The sequence below is a fragment of the Budorcas taxicolor genome, chromosome 16 (genome assembly GCF_023091745.1).
Source record: "Budorcas taxicolor isolate Tak-1 chromosome 16, Takin1.1, whole genome shotgun sequence".
NCBI lineage: Eukaryota > Metazoa > Chordata > Mammalia > Artiodactyla > Bovidae > Budorcas > Budorcas taxicolor.
In genome coordinates, this window is record NC_068925.1 from 51,347,649 (window position 1) to 51,364,700 (window position 17,052).

A 17,052-nucleotide genomic window follows, 5' to 3' on the forward strand; every position below is an offset into this window, starting at 1 on the left:
GTGCCCCAATTTTGGAGAAGGGGTGCCCAGGTAATGCCAAGTCCTGGGGCTCCCAGGCCCCAGCCCACTGGGACCCCTCACCACACAGACCCCACCCCCAGAGAGTCAAGGCCTGGAAGGGGCCTTTCGCGTGCACGACCCGGGAGGGCCTGAGCCCGGGGTTCACAGACAGGTGTGGCCGCCCTGACCTCCTCCTCCCCTGGGAATGGCCTTGTGCTGGCCATCACACTCGTGGCTTTGTCATATCTCAAGTCTGGTTCCTGAGTGGCTGGCTCAGCACGATCAGGGGAGCCTGCCCGGGTCGCCCAGCTCTGAGCTCCAGGTTGGGAGAGACGGTGTGCATACAGGGCGGCTCCGGGACCAGGGAGGCCGGCGGGCAGCCCGCCACGGCGCTGCTCCCGAGGCGAGCCCGGGCCCCCGCCGCCGGCCCCGCCGCATTCCTGTGGAGACATTCCTGGCATGTTACGGAATTTCACAGCATGACACAGAGCCCTGGCAGTTCCTGACTGACGTGAGACTGTGTCCGCTCGCTGCACAAGACCGACTCCATTTCAGAACCGTGGCCTTAAGCCTGCCTGGCCACACAGGGGACTCTCGCCAAAACGCACAGCGCGTGGCTCCAGCCTCATCCTCCCCGAAATCCTGAACACCGGCTCCACCACAGGAAGACACACCTGCAGCCCCATCAGCGCAGTGACTGCACTGACCTTGCCCGTAACTGCTCCGCGGAGAACCAGCCAAAGCCTAACACACGCCGGGAACAGGGCCCCTCCCCCGCTCGCTCGGAGAAAAATGGGTTTAATTAAGACTTCCGTGATTAGTCATTTAATCAGTCATTAGCCAACACAGATGGAGACAATTTTTTACTTGAACAGATAGTTGATGCCCGAGGCCCAGGAGCCCCACCTCCACGCAGGGTCGCTGTGACCGCCAAGCACCTAGGACATGCTCTCGTCCCCCTGAAAGGCTACTCGCCCTGAGCCTGTGTCTTGCCTGCCGTCCCCCTGCCTGCCAAGTCCCAGACAGCCCTGGGGGCTCTGGGACCAGCAGGGTCCACGAGTCCTGTCTTTAGCATCAGCACCCCCTCTCCGGTGTGCTGGGCCCAGTGGGGCAGACATGAGAGAGGTGCACCCTGAGGCATGGGGTAGGAATGGGGCCCACCTCAGCCCCCCATGACTGAGTAAACAGGCAACTACCCCCATGGCCACAGGCCAGGGGCTGCCTGCCTCCCTCAGCCTCCAGGCCTCTCCTTGCACCCTCTGCTTCTGGGAGCCAATTCTGGGCACCCTGACCAGCCTACACAGCGTATTAAAAAGCAGAGACATCACTTTGCTGACAAAAGTCCCTGTAGTCAAAACTATGGTTTTTCCAGGAGTCATGTACAGATGTGAGAGTTGGACCATAAAGAAGGTTGAGCGCCAAAGAATTGAGGCTTTTGAACTGTGGTGCTGAAAAAGACTTGAGAGTCCCTTGAACAGCAAGGAAATCAAACCAGTCAATCCTAAAGGAAATCAACCCTGAATATTCATTGAAAGGACTAATGATGAAGCTGAAGCTCTGGTACTTTAGCCACCTGATGCAAAGAGCCAACTTATTGGAAAAGACCCTGATGCTGGGAAAGATTGAGGGCAGGAGTTGAGGGGGCAACAGAGGTTGAATGTCATCATCGACTCAATGGACACAAGTTTGAGCAAACCCTGGGTAATAGTGAAGGACAGGGAACCTGGCGTGCTGCAGCCCATAGGGTCACAAAGAGTTGGACATGACTTAATTACTGAACAACAAACTGCCCACTCTGTCCTACCCAGAGCTCAGCCCTGGGGTGTGCAGGCAAATGCTCTAGAATGGAATCTCGGATGAGCCTAAGAATCCCCACATAAGGACCAGGGCAAAGTCCACAGGCCCTCTTCCCCAGCCCCGCCCCACCCCAGTTAAGAGAGCCCCCGAGTGGGTGTTCATGGAACGTGAGAGAAACAGGAAATTCTTTCTGTTGTTTAGTTGCTCAGTCGTCTGACTCTTTGCGAACCCATGGATTGTAGCCTGCCAGGCTCCTCTGTCCATGGGATTTCTCAAGCAACAATACTGGAGTGGGTTGCCATTTCCTTCTTCGGGGGGTCTTTCTGATCTAGGGATCGAACCCGCATCTCCTGCATGGGCAGGCAGGTTCTTTACCGCTGCACCGCCATTGCTGCTGCTGCTGCTAAGTCGCTTCAGTCGTGTCCGACTCTTAGCACCGCCATTAGAGACTTTCGAAGACTGAGAAGTGAGCCTTGTCTGAGCGGGAATAACAAACCAGAGCAGGTGTGGGGGGCGGGTGAGAACAGCTGGCCAGGCTGTGCGGCTCTGGCGCCCTGACCGCCCCCTGCCCAGCAGGGCAGGATGTTTCCCGCCTGACGCAGGCCTGAAAGAATCACTCCCACGGCAGATGGAGAAGCTGGAGGCCGGGCAGCGCCCTTAACCCTTCACACACCTCCTGCCAGGTACAACCCACAGTTCCCCCGGGTGAGGACCCCTGCAGCAGGCAAGCAGGCACCCCCAAACAGAAAGCACCCTGCAGACTGTCCAGGCCCCAGAGCTGAGCACCAGCAGGCACCCCGTGGGACAGAAGAGCCTCTCCAGATGAGGCCGAGCTCCCTGGGAGCGGAGCTAGGCCAGACACCAGGCCTGTGCCTCGGCCGGGGCTCAGAGCTCGTGGCCTGCAGCTCCTGTTTCTCGGGGGCCCTCGGGAGGCGGTGACAGTTTCCAGCTTGGCCCCAAATCAGGGTCAGCTGCAATGCTGCAATTAGCTGACTTCCAATTTTGGAAGTTTCTTATAAGCTCTCAGTGGGGGCCACAGCAGCCCTGGGTCCACGGCCCCCGTGAGCTGCACACCCTCAGGGCAACAATTTCCCTGATTCATGTCCTGACTGGGCTCCCGTGAGCGCCGGTTTGATCCTTCCCCCGCACCCCCACCACCACTGCCAGAGTCTGGACTCAACCCAGACTGCCCAGGGCTGTCCCCTGACCAGGCTGCAGAAAAGGGCCCCCGCCCTCTCCCAGCCAGTCAGCCTCATAGACTGGTTGCCATGGCCAGATCAGGTCTGGGGATCCACACCCCATGCGCTGCCTATGTGTTCATTTCAAAGCTTGGAAAACTGACAGCCACAAGGGTCAGGGCCAGAACCCATGCCCTGAGCCCCCTGGCCTGTGGGTCTGTGGTAGATAGGGCCGCTGGGAACTCCTGACCCACTAGGGAACCAGTCTCCCCAGAACGTGAACCACTTCGCCACTGCCCTCGGTGCACCTGGCCAGGGACCCCACTGCCTGCTGCCCCACCTCCTGCTTCCACTCAGCTGCTCCAGCCAAAGAATGGGGTGCGTGTAGGTGCCCCACTCGCCAGAGTCTGGCCAGCCAGCCTCAAGCTTCTTATCCCATCAGGGCCCTTTTCTCACCTCTACCCATTGGCTCTCCCAACCTGAGACATGAGGAAAGGCACTGAGAAGCCACAGAACATGGAGCTTGGCTGTGGCACCCACACTGTGCCCAGGATCAGTGGGCGTCGCCTTGGCAACGGCTCTCCTGGGGGACAGACGTGCTCGTGGTCATTTTCATGGACAGGACTCAGGGCAGACTCCTGGGGCCTCTGTGACCCCGGTGCAGTCCTGTGTAGCGCCAGCTCCAGAAGGATGCTCTCTGGGCCTCCAGAAGGGAAAGGCATGGCCAGGGGACAGCCAGTGGACTGGCAGAGGGCAAGGCCCCTGGGCCTCATGGGGGGCCACCAGGGGCTTCACTACAAGCATCACAGGGACACATCCGTCAGATCGAGATGCCACTGGGGGGCCTGGAAGGACAAGCCCACGCAGCAGGTGCAGGGTGAGGGAGCAGGAGTTGGAAGCTGCCCTGCACCAAGAAGTCCCACCCTTCAGGGCCGGTCACTGGGAGACAAGCTGGGGCTCTCTGGGCACCAGCCTTGGTTTGGTTTGTTCAGGCTTCTGCTTCCAGCCAAGGTGGATCACAAGGGGCTGGACTCGCTCTCCCATGAGGACACATGTAATTAACTGGACAAGATACACAACAGAGCTAGAGACATTTCACATTTGATGTTGAAGGGCGGGGATCCATTGCAGTGAGAGCCCCCAGTATGCTGCCCCCAGAGTCTCCAACTGTGGCGCAGGAAGGGGATTCAGGCAGGTTCAGGAGTACCCCCGAGGGGAGACACGGAGTGGGAGGCCTGGAAAGCCAAGGCAGTGAGTTTGCTGGACGGGAGCCCTGGAGAGGAGGAAGCCCTAGGGTCTGCAGAGCACAGATCAACCCATGCATGAGAGATCAGTTGTGCCGGAGGCCAGGAAAGGCCCACCAAGAGGGTCAAAGGGAGTCATGCCCAGAACTCAAGCAAGATGTGAAAAGTGGGGGCTCATTCTGACAGCCAGGCTGAATTTACGGAGTGTCAGCATAATACTCACAAGGGTCCTACCTTACAAGAATCAAACTTTTTAAGCAGTGTAACAGCATTGAGGATATGTACAAGAATACAAAGTATCCAGCCTGCAAGAGGGTAACGCCAGTGTCTGGCATCTTTTCAAAGATCACCAGGCACACAGGGAATGCAGGAAGGCAGGCCCCATAATGAGAGTAAAACCATCAATCAAAACTGAGCCTGAATGACAGAGCTGAAAGAATCTGTAGACAAAGACTCTGGACAGGTGATAACTGGACAGGACATGGAAGGTACGAAAAGACGGAATCAAACGTCCAGAGGTTGAAACTGCAGTGTCCGAGGGAGGGGTAACAGCTGTAAAGAGGGCAAGTGGATCCAAAGTGAAACCCAGAGAGAAAGACATGACCAGATCCAGTAAGCCAATCCTGCTTACTGAACCCTGAGACTTCAAAAAGCCAAATACACACAAAAATCAGAGCTTCCAAAGTGATGTGGTGAGGAGAAAATGGAAAAAATATTTGAAATAATGGCCAGAAGTTTTTCAAATTTGATGACAACTATGAACCCACAGGTACCAGACAATGAAGAATCCCAAGCACAAGAAACAGGAGTACAAAGACTCTAACCACAGGGCGGGGGATTGCAGGACCTCGGGGTACACCCAGCCCCTCCCGCATCCCTCCCCACCCCACCCAAACCTGAGTCACGGGTCTCCCCCATGTGCTTTCCCCCCGACCTGGGGTCCAGGTGGAGTCTGAGAGGCAGCCCGTCAAGTGTCCCAGCTCCAAGCCCTCCTGATTCCAGTGCTGTGTACACCAGGGGGGTCCAGTCGGCACTTCTGGGCCCAGACAGAACCACCACCTCACACATCGCCCAGGCTGCAGCTGTGCCCGCGGGTCCACGAGAACCGTCAGTTAACCTGCACCTCCGGCAGCTCCTTCCTGACTCTGCCTGTTTTCTTGAAGCCCTGGGGGTTCTGTAAAAACTCTCAGGATTCTTGTAACCCGGTTTATTTCTCTTAAAGCTGGCAGCCTGACAGGCTCTGGTTATTCTTAGAGCTGAATTATTTATCTGCCTCCCCTCCTTACCCGCACTTCAAAATCTTTAACGTGGCTCCTGGGTCCAAGCCAAGGCCCATTTTCCCCTACTCGAAATGAAATAATTTTGAAATCTTTTGTCTTTAATTTTTTATCACCCAAACCATGTATGTGGTATCGAAGCTTGGCACAGGGTCAGAACCTGGTGGGTCACCAAGCCTGTGCAAGGAGGCCGCCCCCCGGGCTCTGAGAACAGGAAACCGCTGGCCAGGGAGGATGGGTGGGCGTTGCCTGGTTCCCCCAGGTCCCTTTGGAGGATAATTTGGGGCAAATAATTCAGGATAATTCACACCTCGGACTCTGCCTCCCAGAGAGGATCCAGGGTGGCCATCCACGCGTCACCGGCTCCCTTGTCCCCCGAGGATGCTTGGGGGCCCTGAGGGTCTGACCTGGAGGAGAAACGGAGGAGGCGGCCAGGAGTCAACTGGGTGCAGGGCCCCGTGTGGGCAATCTGCATTCTCCTGGAGATGATGCCAGCTGGTCCTTGCCAGGGACACAGCCGGGTCCTCCTGGGCAGGTGATCCTCCCCTGCGGGCAGGCAGGGTGAGCCTGTCACACAGCAGAGCAGAAGCTGGAGCGGTTGAGACAGACACGCTGAGACTGGGCCTCACGGGGAACAGCTGCAGCAGCTGTGGCCACAGGTGAGGGGCTCCAGCCCTCAGAGGTGTGGGCCCAGCCCCTCCTGTCTTCACCTGCTGCCTCTCCTCTCCCGCCTCATGTGGGGGGTGCCAGTGCCCCAGGGCCCCACGCCCTCTGAGACCTGGCTGCCGCTTGTCACTTCTTGCTGGAAAATAAGCACAGCTCTCACATCCCCTCCACACAGACGCTGTGTGTCCTCGAGGCCTGCAGCTCTGGTGCCCACTTCTCAGAGCTGCTCCTGGATTCTGCATGCGCAGCGCCCGTGGGGTGGACAGGACCGGGTTTGTCTGTCTCCACCTCCATCCGTCCATGGGCATGTCTGGGATTAGACGGTGGGGTTCAGGGGCTGAGGGCCCAGGGGGTCCCAAGCCTCACAGGGACACCCCCCCTCTCAGGTGCAGGCAGAGCAAAGAGAAGTTGAGGAGGACAGGATGGTCACATGAGGGCTGGCCTGCGGCCGCTACCATCCTCAGGCCTAGATGCCAGAGGCCCAGACTCAGGGGCCAGGCTGTGCATTCAAAGCTTCCTCTTCTCTCCCCACAGGCTTGATGGGGCGGCCAAGGCGGAGCCGGCAGCAGAGGCCTTCCCAGGTAGGCAGGCAGCTTGCAAACACGGTCAGGTGGAGCATCCCCGGCTGTCACTCCACCATCCCAGCAGAACCTTTGTGTCCACCCCTGAGCACATCGTCATAAAGGGCAGCTCCGGGGCTCCATGTGGGCCCCAAGGCACATGAAGCTGCCCCCAGCCATGCTCTCCGGGCCCTCCGAAGGAGCTCCAAGAGGGCCTGGGCAGGAGGAGGGTGTGCCAACGGGCTTAGGGTCTTCCCAAGCCTTGGTCCCCTCAAAGGACTGCATATGCCAGGCCAGGGTACCTCCCGTCCCCTCGGCCAAGGCAAAAAACCCTGGCTCCTGTCTCTAGGATCCTGATCAGGAGGCCACTAGGCCTCCAGGTGTGGGCCCCCCCGACCCCTTGTGCAGCGGTGAGTGCTGGCAAGCCCTGCTGACTGACTGCAGCTGGAAAGGCCCTTGTGCGGGGCAGGGCCGGGGGTCCAGGCAGTGCCCCCATCTTTCCTTTGGGCTGGTCCTCACTGTCCCAACAGCCACACACACCTACCAACCAGCCAGTAGGGTCAGCACCGAGGTCACCCCCAGCAGAACCCTAGGACCCCCACATGCCGAGGAGGCGGTGGAGAGGTTGCCCTCCCACCCCCACCCCGTGCACCACCTGGGAGAGGCTGGCAGGGACAGGCTGGACGTCCAGGCTGTGAGGGGCGAAGCCAGGTGGATGGCTCTGTAACATGGGTCAGGCCGGGCCAGGCGAGGCTGGGCGCCGGGCCCATGGCAGGACCACGTGGCGGTTGGGGCCAGGACTCGGGTGGTTTCTGAGGCAGGCAAGGGGGCCCCCGGCCAGGCCTTTCCCATCTGCTGGGAGAAGGGCGGCCTCAGGAACAAGGTCAGCTGAGGGCTAGGACTCGGCTCTGAGGCCGCTCCCCCACCGGTCGGCGCCCTCAGCCGCGGCTGGAGTGGCTGCATGTTCCCGGGAACACCTAGAAACCGGCTGCTTGGAAACACTCTGCGTTGCCATGCGCAGCGTTCCTCCAGGCCCGCCAGGGAGGCCCGGTGCCCCGGCTGCGGAATGTGGGCCCCCTCCCTGCCCCCCGGCCCCCCAGAACCGTGATTTCTTCTGAAGGAACTGACTCAAGACTGAGCAAATTCCTGCCAGCCCCAGAGGCCCTTTCTTGTCCGCCCCAGGAAACACGGGGCAGCCACGGGCCCCCAGGCTGGCCTGAGTCGGAGGGCAGCTGCGCAACCAGGGAAGCAGCCTGTTTTCCAGGCCCGGGTGCTGGAATGTTCCCTGACGGTGGGAGCGGACTCCCGCGCCCCCTTCAGCTGCGGCTGCATTCCTGGTGGGAGCCCCGGCCAGCCCGGCGAGCTTTTTCCGCGCTCCGGTGCCAGCCCCCGCGGGCTCGGGCAGGAGAGGACGGTTTCCACGGCAACCTCACTTTCTGTTATTTCTTATTTTCTTTTTTATGGTTTCTCCAACTTTGAAGCTCTCCAGACAGTTTACAGACTATGGAGGAAAAGTACTTCCCTCTCTCCCCACGTCCCCCATCAGGCGGCCCCCCACCCCACCCCCAGAGCCGCCCCTTCCCACAAAACAAGCCAGACAGCCATGTCTTCAGAGGCTAATTATTTTTAAAAACATTCTAGAGGAAGTTAATTATTTTTCTTCTAAAAAGATAGGAAAGTATTTTTGAAAGAACCCCTGCCCTAAGCCACACGGCCCCACTGGCGGGGAGGGGAGTCCTTGAGCTGGTCTGCGTCCCTGGTGTGGCCCCCACTCCCGCCCCAGGACATGGAGCCATCACTGGGCCTGTGTCCTGAGGTGGGAGGTGGCTTCACTCACCCCCAATGCACTTACTTAGATTGTACCCCCAGCACCCCAGGAAGAGAAAGGCCTGCCGCCCTAGACCAGGTACTGAGCCGGGGGCCCTGAGGGTGGGAGCCGAGGATCTGAGGGTGGCAGGAGCTGAGTCCAAGTGCCCGTCTCTTGCAGGCGAGTATGTCATCATGATTCGCGATGTGACCACCCCTCCATTCCTGGGCCACACGCTGTCCATGGCCTTCAAACACCTTCGGGTCTTGGCGAGGGGGGCAGGCCAACAGCCCCATGTCCCCAGTGAAGACCCGGAAGCCCTGAGCTGGAGGGGTGCCCAAGACTCCCGCCACTGGTTGAGCCTTTAATAAAAGGCTCAACAACCACTTCTGACTGCTAACCAGAGGGCGCGGCCCCTGCCTGAACACCCAGAACCAGGCCGGCTCATCTGGGCCTCCCAAGGCTGGGCGGGTGTGACCAGTGCCCTTCTCCACTGTCTCGGCTTCACTATCCATGCTTTCCCCGGGGGGAGCCCGGGCCAGCCAGCGCCTGCTTCTCACCATCCCTGCCCTGGAGGGCGGCTCAGGGGCCTTCCCAAAGCTGGAGGCCACGACCGCTCCCAAATGGGAGATCAAGAGGCCACGGGCTGGTGACTGGGTCACACACTGAACTGAGAGGGCTTGTCTGCAGGAACCACTTTTCAGATGTTACAGCAGCCTCTGAAATGCACCCCGGGGATAAACCAGGCCTGGGGGTTGGGGACAGAGGGCCTCTGAAATGCACCCCCGGCGGATAAGCCAGGCCTCAGGTCAGGGATAGAGGCCTAGCACACCGGGAAGCCTGGGAGCAGCCAACCCCCTACTTGGGGCTGACCACACCCCAGCCTCAGACCCAAGGCCCCCATCTCCCTGCATCCAGAAAGGATGAGCTCACCCCCATCCTCTCACCTGACCATCTGCTTCCTTCATTGAATGGGGGAAGGGACACCCAGAGCCCTCTGGTCCTGGCCGGCAGTCACCTCCAGGCCAGGGTGGACTGGCCACTGAAGCTCCAGCTGCCGTCTCCCATCTTAAAGGCCTTCCTGCCCATGACCCTCCATCCAGCACCCACTGCCCTCCCACACCTATGGTCGACACCCTCCTTCTCCCCCATGAGCGCTCTACCCGACCTGTGAGTACTCCCAGCAGGGCTCCTGGCTCCTCTCTACCCAGCAGGCCCCATGGGGCTCCAGATATCACTCTTGGCCCTGGTATGCCCCACCCCACACCGCCCCCCCACCCACCGCCTCAGCCTTGGGGCCCAGAGCCCGGTCCCTCCTCCAGGTTCCTGATCTCTCCCAGACACATGGCCAGTAGAAATGGTGGGGCAGCCCCCTTGGGTGGGGGTCCAGGGCCCTTCAGACCTGACCTGCCCCATACCAGCTCCTCCTGCTTCATGGAGAACACCACAGTCTTTTGTCGTCAAAGCCCAAACCATCAGCACCCGACTCTGTTCTCTGGCTCTGTGGGTCACATCCCTACCCCTCCCCACAACGACCCTGTGGGCGCTCAAGATGCATCAGCAGCACGATCCCTCTCACCCCGACACCCCTCCCCAACACAAGGGGCCACTGGGCCACATCGTGACCAAGACCGCAGGCCCAACCAGAGCTGGCACCCACAGCTCACTGCCCTGGCCCCCCACAGCCCCTGCTCCCTGCAGCCCTTCAGCTGAGCCAGGTACGCTCTGCCTCATGGCCTCTGCATGTGCCCTTCACCTGCTTGGCGGGTGAAGAACCCGCCTGCAGTGCAGGAGACCCCAGTTCCATCCCTGGGTCGGGAAGATCCCCTGGAGAAAGAAATGGCAACCCACTCCAGTATTCTTGCCTGGAGAATCCCATGGAGCCTGAGATGAAGCCTGGGAGAATCCCATGGAGCCATGAGGTCACAAAGAGCACAACTGAGCAACTAACACTTTCTTTTCTTCACCTGCTCACAAGATCTTCCTAGGTCACCTGCTCCAAAGCCTTACCCCACATCCAGCAACACCGCCCCCCGCCCCCACCTCTCTCCCCCCCTGCACATGTTACGGGCCAGCACCCCATGCATCTCACACAGGAATCTCCCAAAGGCCAGCACTTCTTCAGTTCTGTTCACCAGCACAGCTCGGCACCTGGCGAAGTGTGTGGCCTACAAGAGGTGCCCGGAAGGTACCTGTAACCAAAGGGTGGACATGGAACACGCGGCTGGTGCAGCAGCCACTCTGTGATGTGTCCAGAGGCACTGAAGACAAACAGGCAGAGAGGTGTTGCAGGACAGGGCGGGAGGCAGAGGACAGCTGGAAGGACAGGCAGAAGGCAGACGGATGGAGGGATGGTGGGTGGGGATGGGTGTAATTATGGATGGATGGATGCGGGAGGCAGGTCTGGAGGAGGGTATGGCAACCCACTCCAGTATTCCTGCCTGGAGAGTCCCACAGAAGAGCCTGGAGGGCTACAGTAGTCCATGGGGTTGCAAACAATTGGACTCAACTGAAGACTAAAACCACTACTACGCTACCGTGGGATAATTATGTTCTCACATGAAAGGCCAGACGAGTCTGATGACCGGAACCAATCCAGTCATGTCCTTGGACCCACCCATCCCTTCACCATTCCTGCTTGTCTCTTAGTAGGTTCCCACACAATTTCCCTCAACACACCTGCCTCAACACAGTCACAGCTAGCAGTAGGGAGCAGCTGGGGTGGAGCTGGTCCCCCTGCAGGACCAGGTGACCTCTGCCTCTGCTGGGCCCCAGCTCCCAGAACAGGTGGGGCAGCTGGGCACTGAGCCCCCAAAGGGCTAGCTGTGTGACAGCCAGGGAGAAGAAGGGGGTCCAGGAAAAGGGGGGCTGACCTAGTTCTGAGGCTGAGAAGTTGGGGGGGTGCTACCGGGCACCCGGAGCAAGCCGTACCTGCCAGCCTCTTTCTGTTTCAGGAGCTCAAGCAGCAACTGATGATGCCAGCCTGGTCCAGCCGGGCCTCGGCCTCTGAACATCTGTTAGGAGAGGATAGGCCATGATGTCCCAGTGATGAGGACATCATGTCCCCTCTGGGGACAACAGGTCCCCAGAGGGACCTGTTCTCAGGCAGCTCTGACTCCTGCGTCGTGCCTGGGCCCCAGGAGTCTCTGCCCTGCTCAAAGTGCATAGAGGTAGCTAGAGGGCCTGCAGGATGGAGTCCCCTCCAGAAGGGGGTGCAGGTGAGGTGCAGGGTAGGGGGGGTTGCAGTGTCCACACTTGGCTGCATGAACATGGGGCCAGGTCCCCCGCAGGACCCCCAAGTGTGGGGCCAGGAGCCAAAGGGCCACATGCCCCTAAAAGCCCCGAGACCACTTCCTCCAGGCACTGCAGTCCACCTGGCCCGCCCGAGACAGCGAATTCTCTGCAGCTCTTCCTGCTCCTCAAGATGAAACCACATTTCTGTCAAAAGGAAAACAATGAAAATGATGTTTCAATTTAGAAAACAAAAACGCTGGAAACAGAAGCAGCTGCTGTTTCCCGCATGCCCGGGTCAGGAGGCATCTTCTCGGGTTGAACTCCAAGCCGGCATCATGGTTTCCAGTCACCAAGCCCAGGGCCACAAGCTCAGGGCCACTGTCTCACTAGGACACAGGCCTACTCGGACGCAGGGTGGGGGCTCCCCACGTGGGGCCCCTGCAGACTTGGAGCAAAGCTGACTTTTCAGTCGGCAGCCTCTCCAAATGCAGACCAGTGAAACCTCTATACTTTCCAAAGCCTGAGAGCAGGGGCGGCTTGGAGTCTGGGAGGAGGGGGAGCTGCGGCAGTTCTGGTCCCAGGTGAAGGCACCACCCTCCTGCCCCACCCTGTGCCCACCCCCTGGCAGGAGTCCTAGGTGGGGCGTAAGCACTGCTCCTGGCCAATGCACCTGAGTTGATGACCAGCAGGTCTTTTAGGGGCCACGGCCTCAGAAACCCGCTGGACTTTGGTTAAAGGTGTGGGGGAGCTGGAGGTTCACAGAGGTACTGCCCCTACCCTGACAGGACCCCCCAATCCTAACACTGTGTCCCACAGACAAATCTATACAAAACCTGAATTCTCAAAAAAACACCAAAAAATAGAGAGTCAGCAGCGACCAGAGGTGCTGGCCTGACCATCATGTCAGCTGGAGGAGGAGCTGGGTAGGGAGAGGGATGGTCCTGAGAGGGTGGCGTCCAGCTTGGACCATGAACGGCCAGAGCATCAAGACGGCTGGACTCCATCAGGCCTGCCTCCCTTGGATGGCTCTGCTTCTGCCCCTGGCCTGAAGACCCCGGGGCCACCTTCTCAGAGGAATCAGGCCTCCTGGGGTCTACCACAGGCCAGGTGGGCCCCCAACCCACCCACCTCCATGCCAGGGTGGGGTGCAGGCAGACAGAGGTGGGTGTAGAGGTACCAAGAGGCTGCCCCCACATGCCCCACACCCCAAGGAGGGCACCTTTCCCCCTGGGGCTTCGGTGTCCCCCGTGGGCCCTCCTCCTGCCCTCTGACTTCTAAAAGGGTGGCAACATCAGCTCCAGATGGTCCACTCATGTAATGGACATTTACTGAGTGACAAGCACGAGCCTGAGCCCTGAGTCAGGAACCACCAGAAACAGAAAACACCTTCCTTCCCCGACTGAAGTCTAGAGCCACAGACAAGAGACGCACAGACAAAGAGATGACAAAGGTGGGGGCACCTGCCCTCTGTCCAGCCCACTTCCCTGCAGAGCCTTGGCAGGCACGGCCCCTCAGACCATCAGCAGCAGCCTAGCAGTCATCACAGGACAGAGCCTGGCACAGGCAGCGCCTCCTGGCCTCCCCTCCTACTGGTCTGTGGGTCACCCGGGATGCTGCCAGGGGAGGCCTCCCGTCTCTGCATCCTGGACAGGCTTCCTAGTCTTTGTGCCAGGCAGGTGGCGAGGCCAGCTGTCCACAACAACCTCCCGCCACCCCAAGCAGGGCTTCCTGGAGGGTGCAGGGGGACCAGCCCCCCAGTCTGGCTCCTGTGCAGTGTGGCCAGCTCACTGCAGACTCGAGGCACCCTGGGAACCTCAGTCCTCGGGGCATCAGCAGGGGTCTCTGGGCCTATCTCAGCCAGATCACTGGGGCACACGCCAGCTGCCCAAGGCTTCTTCCTTCCTGTCCCATCCCTACAGGGCACAGCCAGCCACTGAGGACAGCCTGGGGCCTCTTCGATGGAAGAGCCAGGATGGGTCGGGCACAGGGGACCTCGGGAGGTGGGTGGGTCGTGGCTCCAGTAGGCCCTCTCCTCAGACTGGAAACTGCCTCGGCCCCTCAGTAGGCCTGCGGAGCGGCCGGGGCAGGCAGCGAGCCAGGCGGTGACCCGCACTAGCCACAGCAGCCCCCGCCCAGGCTCCTCTTGGCGGGAGGCCCGAGGTCTCGAGGCGCAGGCGGGTGCCCACTGCCACGGCCAGGGACGTTCTCTGGTGGAGGCTATAAATAGGACTGTCATCAGTCGGAGGCAGCCTGACCGTGCGCCAGATGTACAGGACTGAGCAAGCAGGCCAGTCCTCCCACCGTCCTCCTGGTCACTGCCCGCAGGGGTGTCATCCCCTTCGTCCTGCTCCCCCCTACCCCGACACCAGGAGAAGCCCTCCCACAGGTGGGGCTGCAGAGCCCAGCAGGGTGGACCAGATGGGAGTCCTGCCTCCAGGGTCAGCCTGGAGGAGCGCTGCCCAGCCCCCAACCCCTCAGTGCTCCCTGGCCCTCCAGGAGTTTCTCATCCTGTGGGCTCATCCTTGGTGAGCTCCTCTTGAGGACTGCGCTAGAAAAGACGGCGTAGACACCAAGGGCAACCATCAGGCAGATGCCAGGGTCAGGGCTGGGGTGCACCTGGGCACCACACACATGCTGATTAGGCAAGAACCTGCTGGCCACTGGCGCACTGGAGGGCTGGGGAAAGAGCTGGCCGGCTGCAGTGAGCTGGTGAAGGGCAGGAAGCCAGTGGGGTGAGGGGTCCATGCTTTGGACAGTGCCAGAGAGAGGTAAGCCGTGTGGACTAGGGGGTTACCATCCTGATGACCGAGAAGCTTGGGGACAGAGAATGGCCTAGAGAAAGCAGGGAGGGAGTGTAACGCGGGGGGAGCAGGTCACTGTGGCCTTCTTTCTTCGCGTCCTTCAAGGCCTATTCCACCTCCCACCCACGCTGGCGGCTGGGGTTGCCCCTCCAGAAGAAGGGCTTAGCCGCCTAGCAGTGACTAGGATAAAGTCCGGCCTGGATGAGGGACCAAGATGGGGAACACTGCAGAGCAATGGGGCCCAGGGCCTGTACTGAGTGGGGCTCGGTTGCTGGCACAGGGACACTTTTCCATACCAGTGGGATCGCGCTCCCAGAATTCAAGGGATTTAAAAGGATCGGGTTTGCCTTCGAATCTGGCATACTAGGCAAGCGACCCCCCCCCCCCCCATAGAAAAACAGCACCCAAACAGCTGAAACCTCGATTCGAATGCGGACCCCTCCCCGCGCTAGGTGGGGAGCTGCAGTTCCCACCTCCGCCGCTGGAGGTCGCGCTGACCGCCCCCACGCCGGACCCACCAAACCTAGCTGCACTCAGACGCGTAGACACGTCAGCGCCCGTCCGCCCCCGCAAGGAAGACGCTCAGAGAACGGGGAGCCCCCACCCTACCCCTGAACGAGGGCTCGCTCCAGCGCAACGTGCCCGCGAGGCGCCTCCTCCCCAGGGTACCCCTCTCTCTCTCTCTCGCCATCCCAATTCTCCCCCGCGCCTCGGACGGGAGGGGGTCCCTGTGCTCAGGACGCGGTGGGAGAGCGCACTTCCTGCCGCCCGCCCCTCTCCTTCCCCAGCTAGCGCCGCCTCCGGGCCCCCGGACGGCACGCCCAGGCTGCGGAGTGGGGGTTGTCGCGGCCCGCGCGGCCCCAACCCCGGCCCGAACCTGATCCCGCCCCTCGCGGGGGAGGGGGTCGATCTCGGGGCGGCCGGGTACCGCGCGGCCCCACCCCCGATGCCGGCGCAGGCGTGGAGAGGAGGGGGCTGGGCGGGGGCGGGCCGCCCCGTCGTAACCCCTTCGCCCACCCCGCCCCACAGCCGGAAGCGCCCCCGTGCCCACCCCCGTCGGAATCCGAGGCGGACTGAGCCCCGCGCCCCACGCCGGGCAGGGGGAGGGGAAGTGAAACCGGGCAGCGGAGCCTGGGGGACGCGTCGGGGTTTCTGCAGGCGCGTCATCGGAAACTGAGGCCGCGGGGCGGGGGCGCGGCAGCCGCGCGGCCCTTCCGGACCCGGCCGCCAGCGTTCCCGGCGCCCCCGCCCTTCCCAGGAAGCCCCTCGGCTGCGGACTTAGGCGCATCCCGCGCCCCTCCCCGGCCCGCAACAGCCTCTCTGGATCGCAGAAGGAAGCTTCGCGGAAGGAAGTGGGGGGAATCTGCCTAGTCCCCAACTGGGGCGTGGCCTTCCTGGGGCGGGCGCAGCCCGCCCCCCAGGCTCCTGGCACCGCCCACGGGGGGCGCACAACCTCTTGGTGACTCACTCCGGCGGTGACACCCACTCTGCCTGACTCATTGGGCGCCGTGCCCCATACGTGCATCTCGGGTTCACGTTATGCACCCCCATCGGTGCGTTTGCGGGGCATCTGAGACCCGCGTGACTTGGGAGGGGCCTTCTGGGGTGCCTTGCAGCCTTGGGGTGTGTCCAGCCTCTGCCCAGTAGGGCGTGGCCTCTGTACCCGCCGCCCTAGGCTCGGCACCAGGAACCTGGAGCCGCGCGCAAGGGAGGTGGCAAAGGGGCTCAGATTCACCCCAAAACGGCCTGCAACCATGCCCCCCCAACCCGGGCCTGCGCACCCTCCCCAGCCCGGCTTCCGGCCAGGCCGGAAGAAGCAGGAATTTGGAATGTTTGGAACCGGAGTTATAACTCTCCCGAGGCTTCTCCGCCCCCGCCCGCCTCCCCCCAGAGGGGACGGGGCAGGGGCGGGGCCTAGTCTGCCTCTGAGGAGGGGGTGGTACTCCAGGGCTGGGGGCAACCCTGGCGTCTGGCCGGGTCGCGATCTCACGGGTTCTGGGGTAAACCCAGGTCGAGGGAGACCCGGGCGCCCCACGGCGCTGCCTTCCATCCCGGGCTCCCGGCCCACCGCCTCCCTCAGGCCCGAGGGCACAGCAGGGTAGGGGTGCGCCCCGCGTCCTGGCAGGGAGGCCGCACTGGGCGGAGGAGCCCGGACCAGCTGGGCCTCCCGGCGCTGGCCGTGTCCAAGCGGCCGCTGTTTTCCCGCCGGGGAAGCGGCCGTGGGGCAGGCAGACGCGCCCGGTGACGGGCCAGTGACACCTGCCTGGCGCGCGGGCTACTGCCCTCTGCGCGCAGCAACTCCCCTCCCCGCCGGCCCGACCTTGGCAGGGAGCCTCCTCCACACACCACCAGAGCCTTTTCTGGGACTGTTTTTTCTTAGAAACAGGAAGTTGGGGTGTGGGCCACACGTCCCGCAGGTCAAGGCCCCGCCGTCGGCAGAGCATGGTGGAGGTTTGGACCCATGGGAATGCGCCACCCTGCCTAACTC

General features: G+C 61.5%; 1 protein-coding gene across 1 annotated transcript in view; it reads left to right on the forward strand.

Annotated features, from left to right (window-relative positions):
• The window catches only part of MORN1 (MORN repeat containing 1), a 49,027-nt gene extending 40,130 nt beyond the window's left edge, over positions 1 to 8,897 (forward strand). The window contains exons 13-14 of the mRNA XM_052654053.1: positions 6,697 to 6,743; positions 8,710 to 8,897. Coding sequence (XP_052510013.1) covers positions 6,697 to 6,743; positions 8,710 to 8,897 — 235 coding nt within the window. The remainder of the gene's footprint in view (positions 1 to 6,696; positions 6,744 to 8,709) is intronic.
• The last annotated feature ends 8,155 nt before the right edge of the window (positions 8,898 to 17,052 follow it).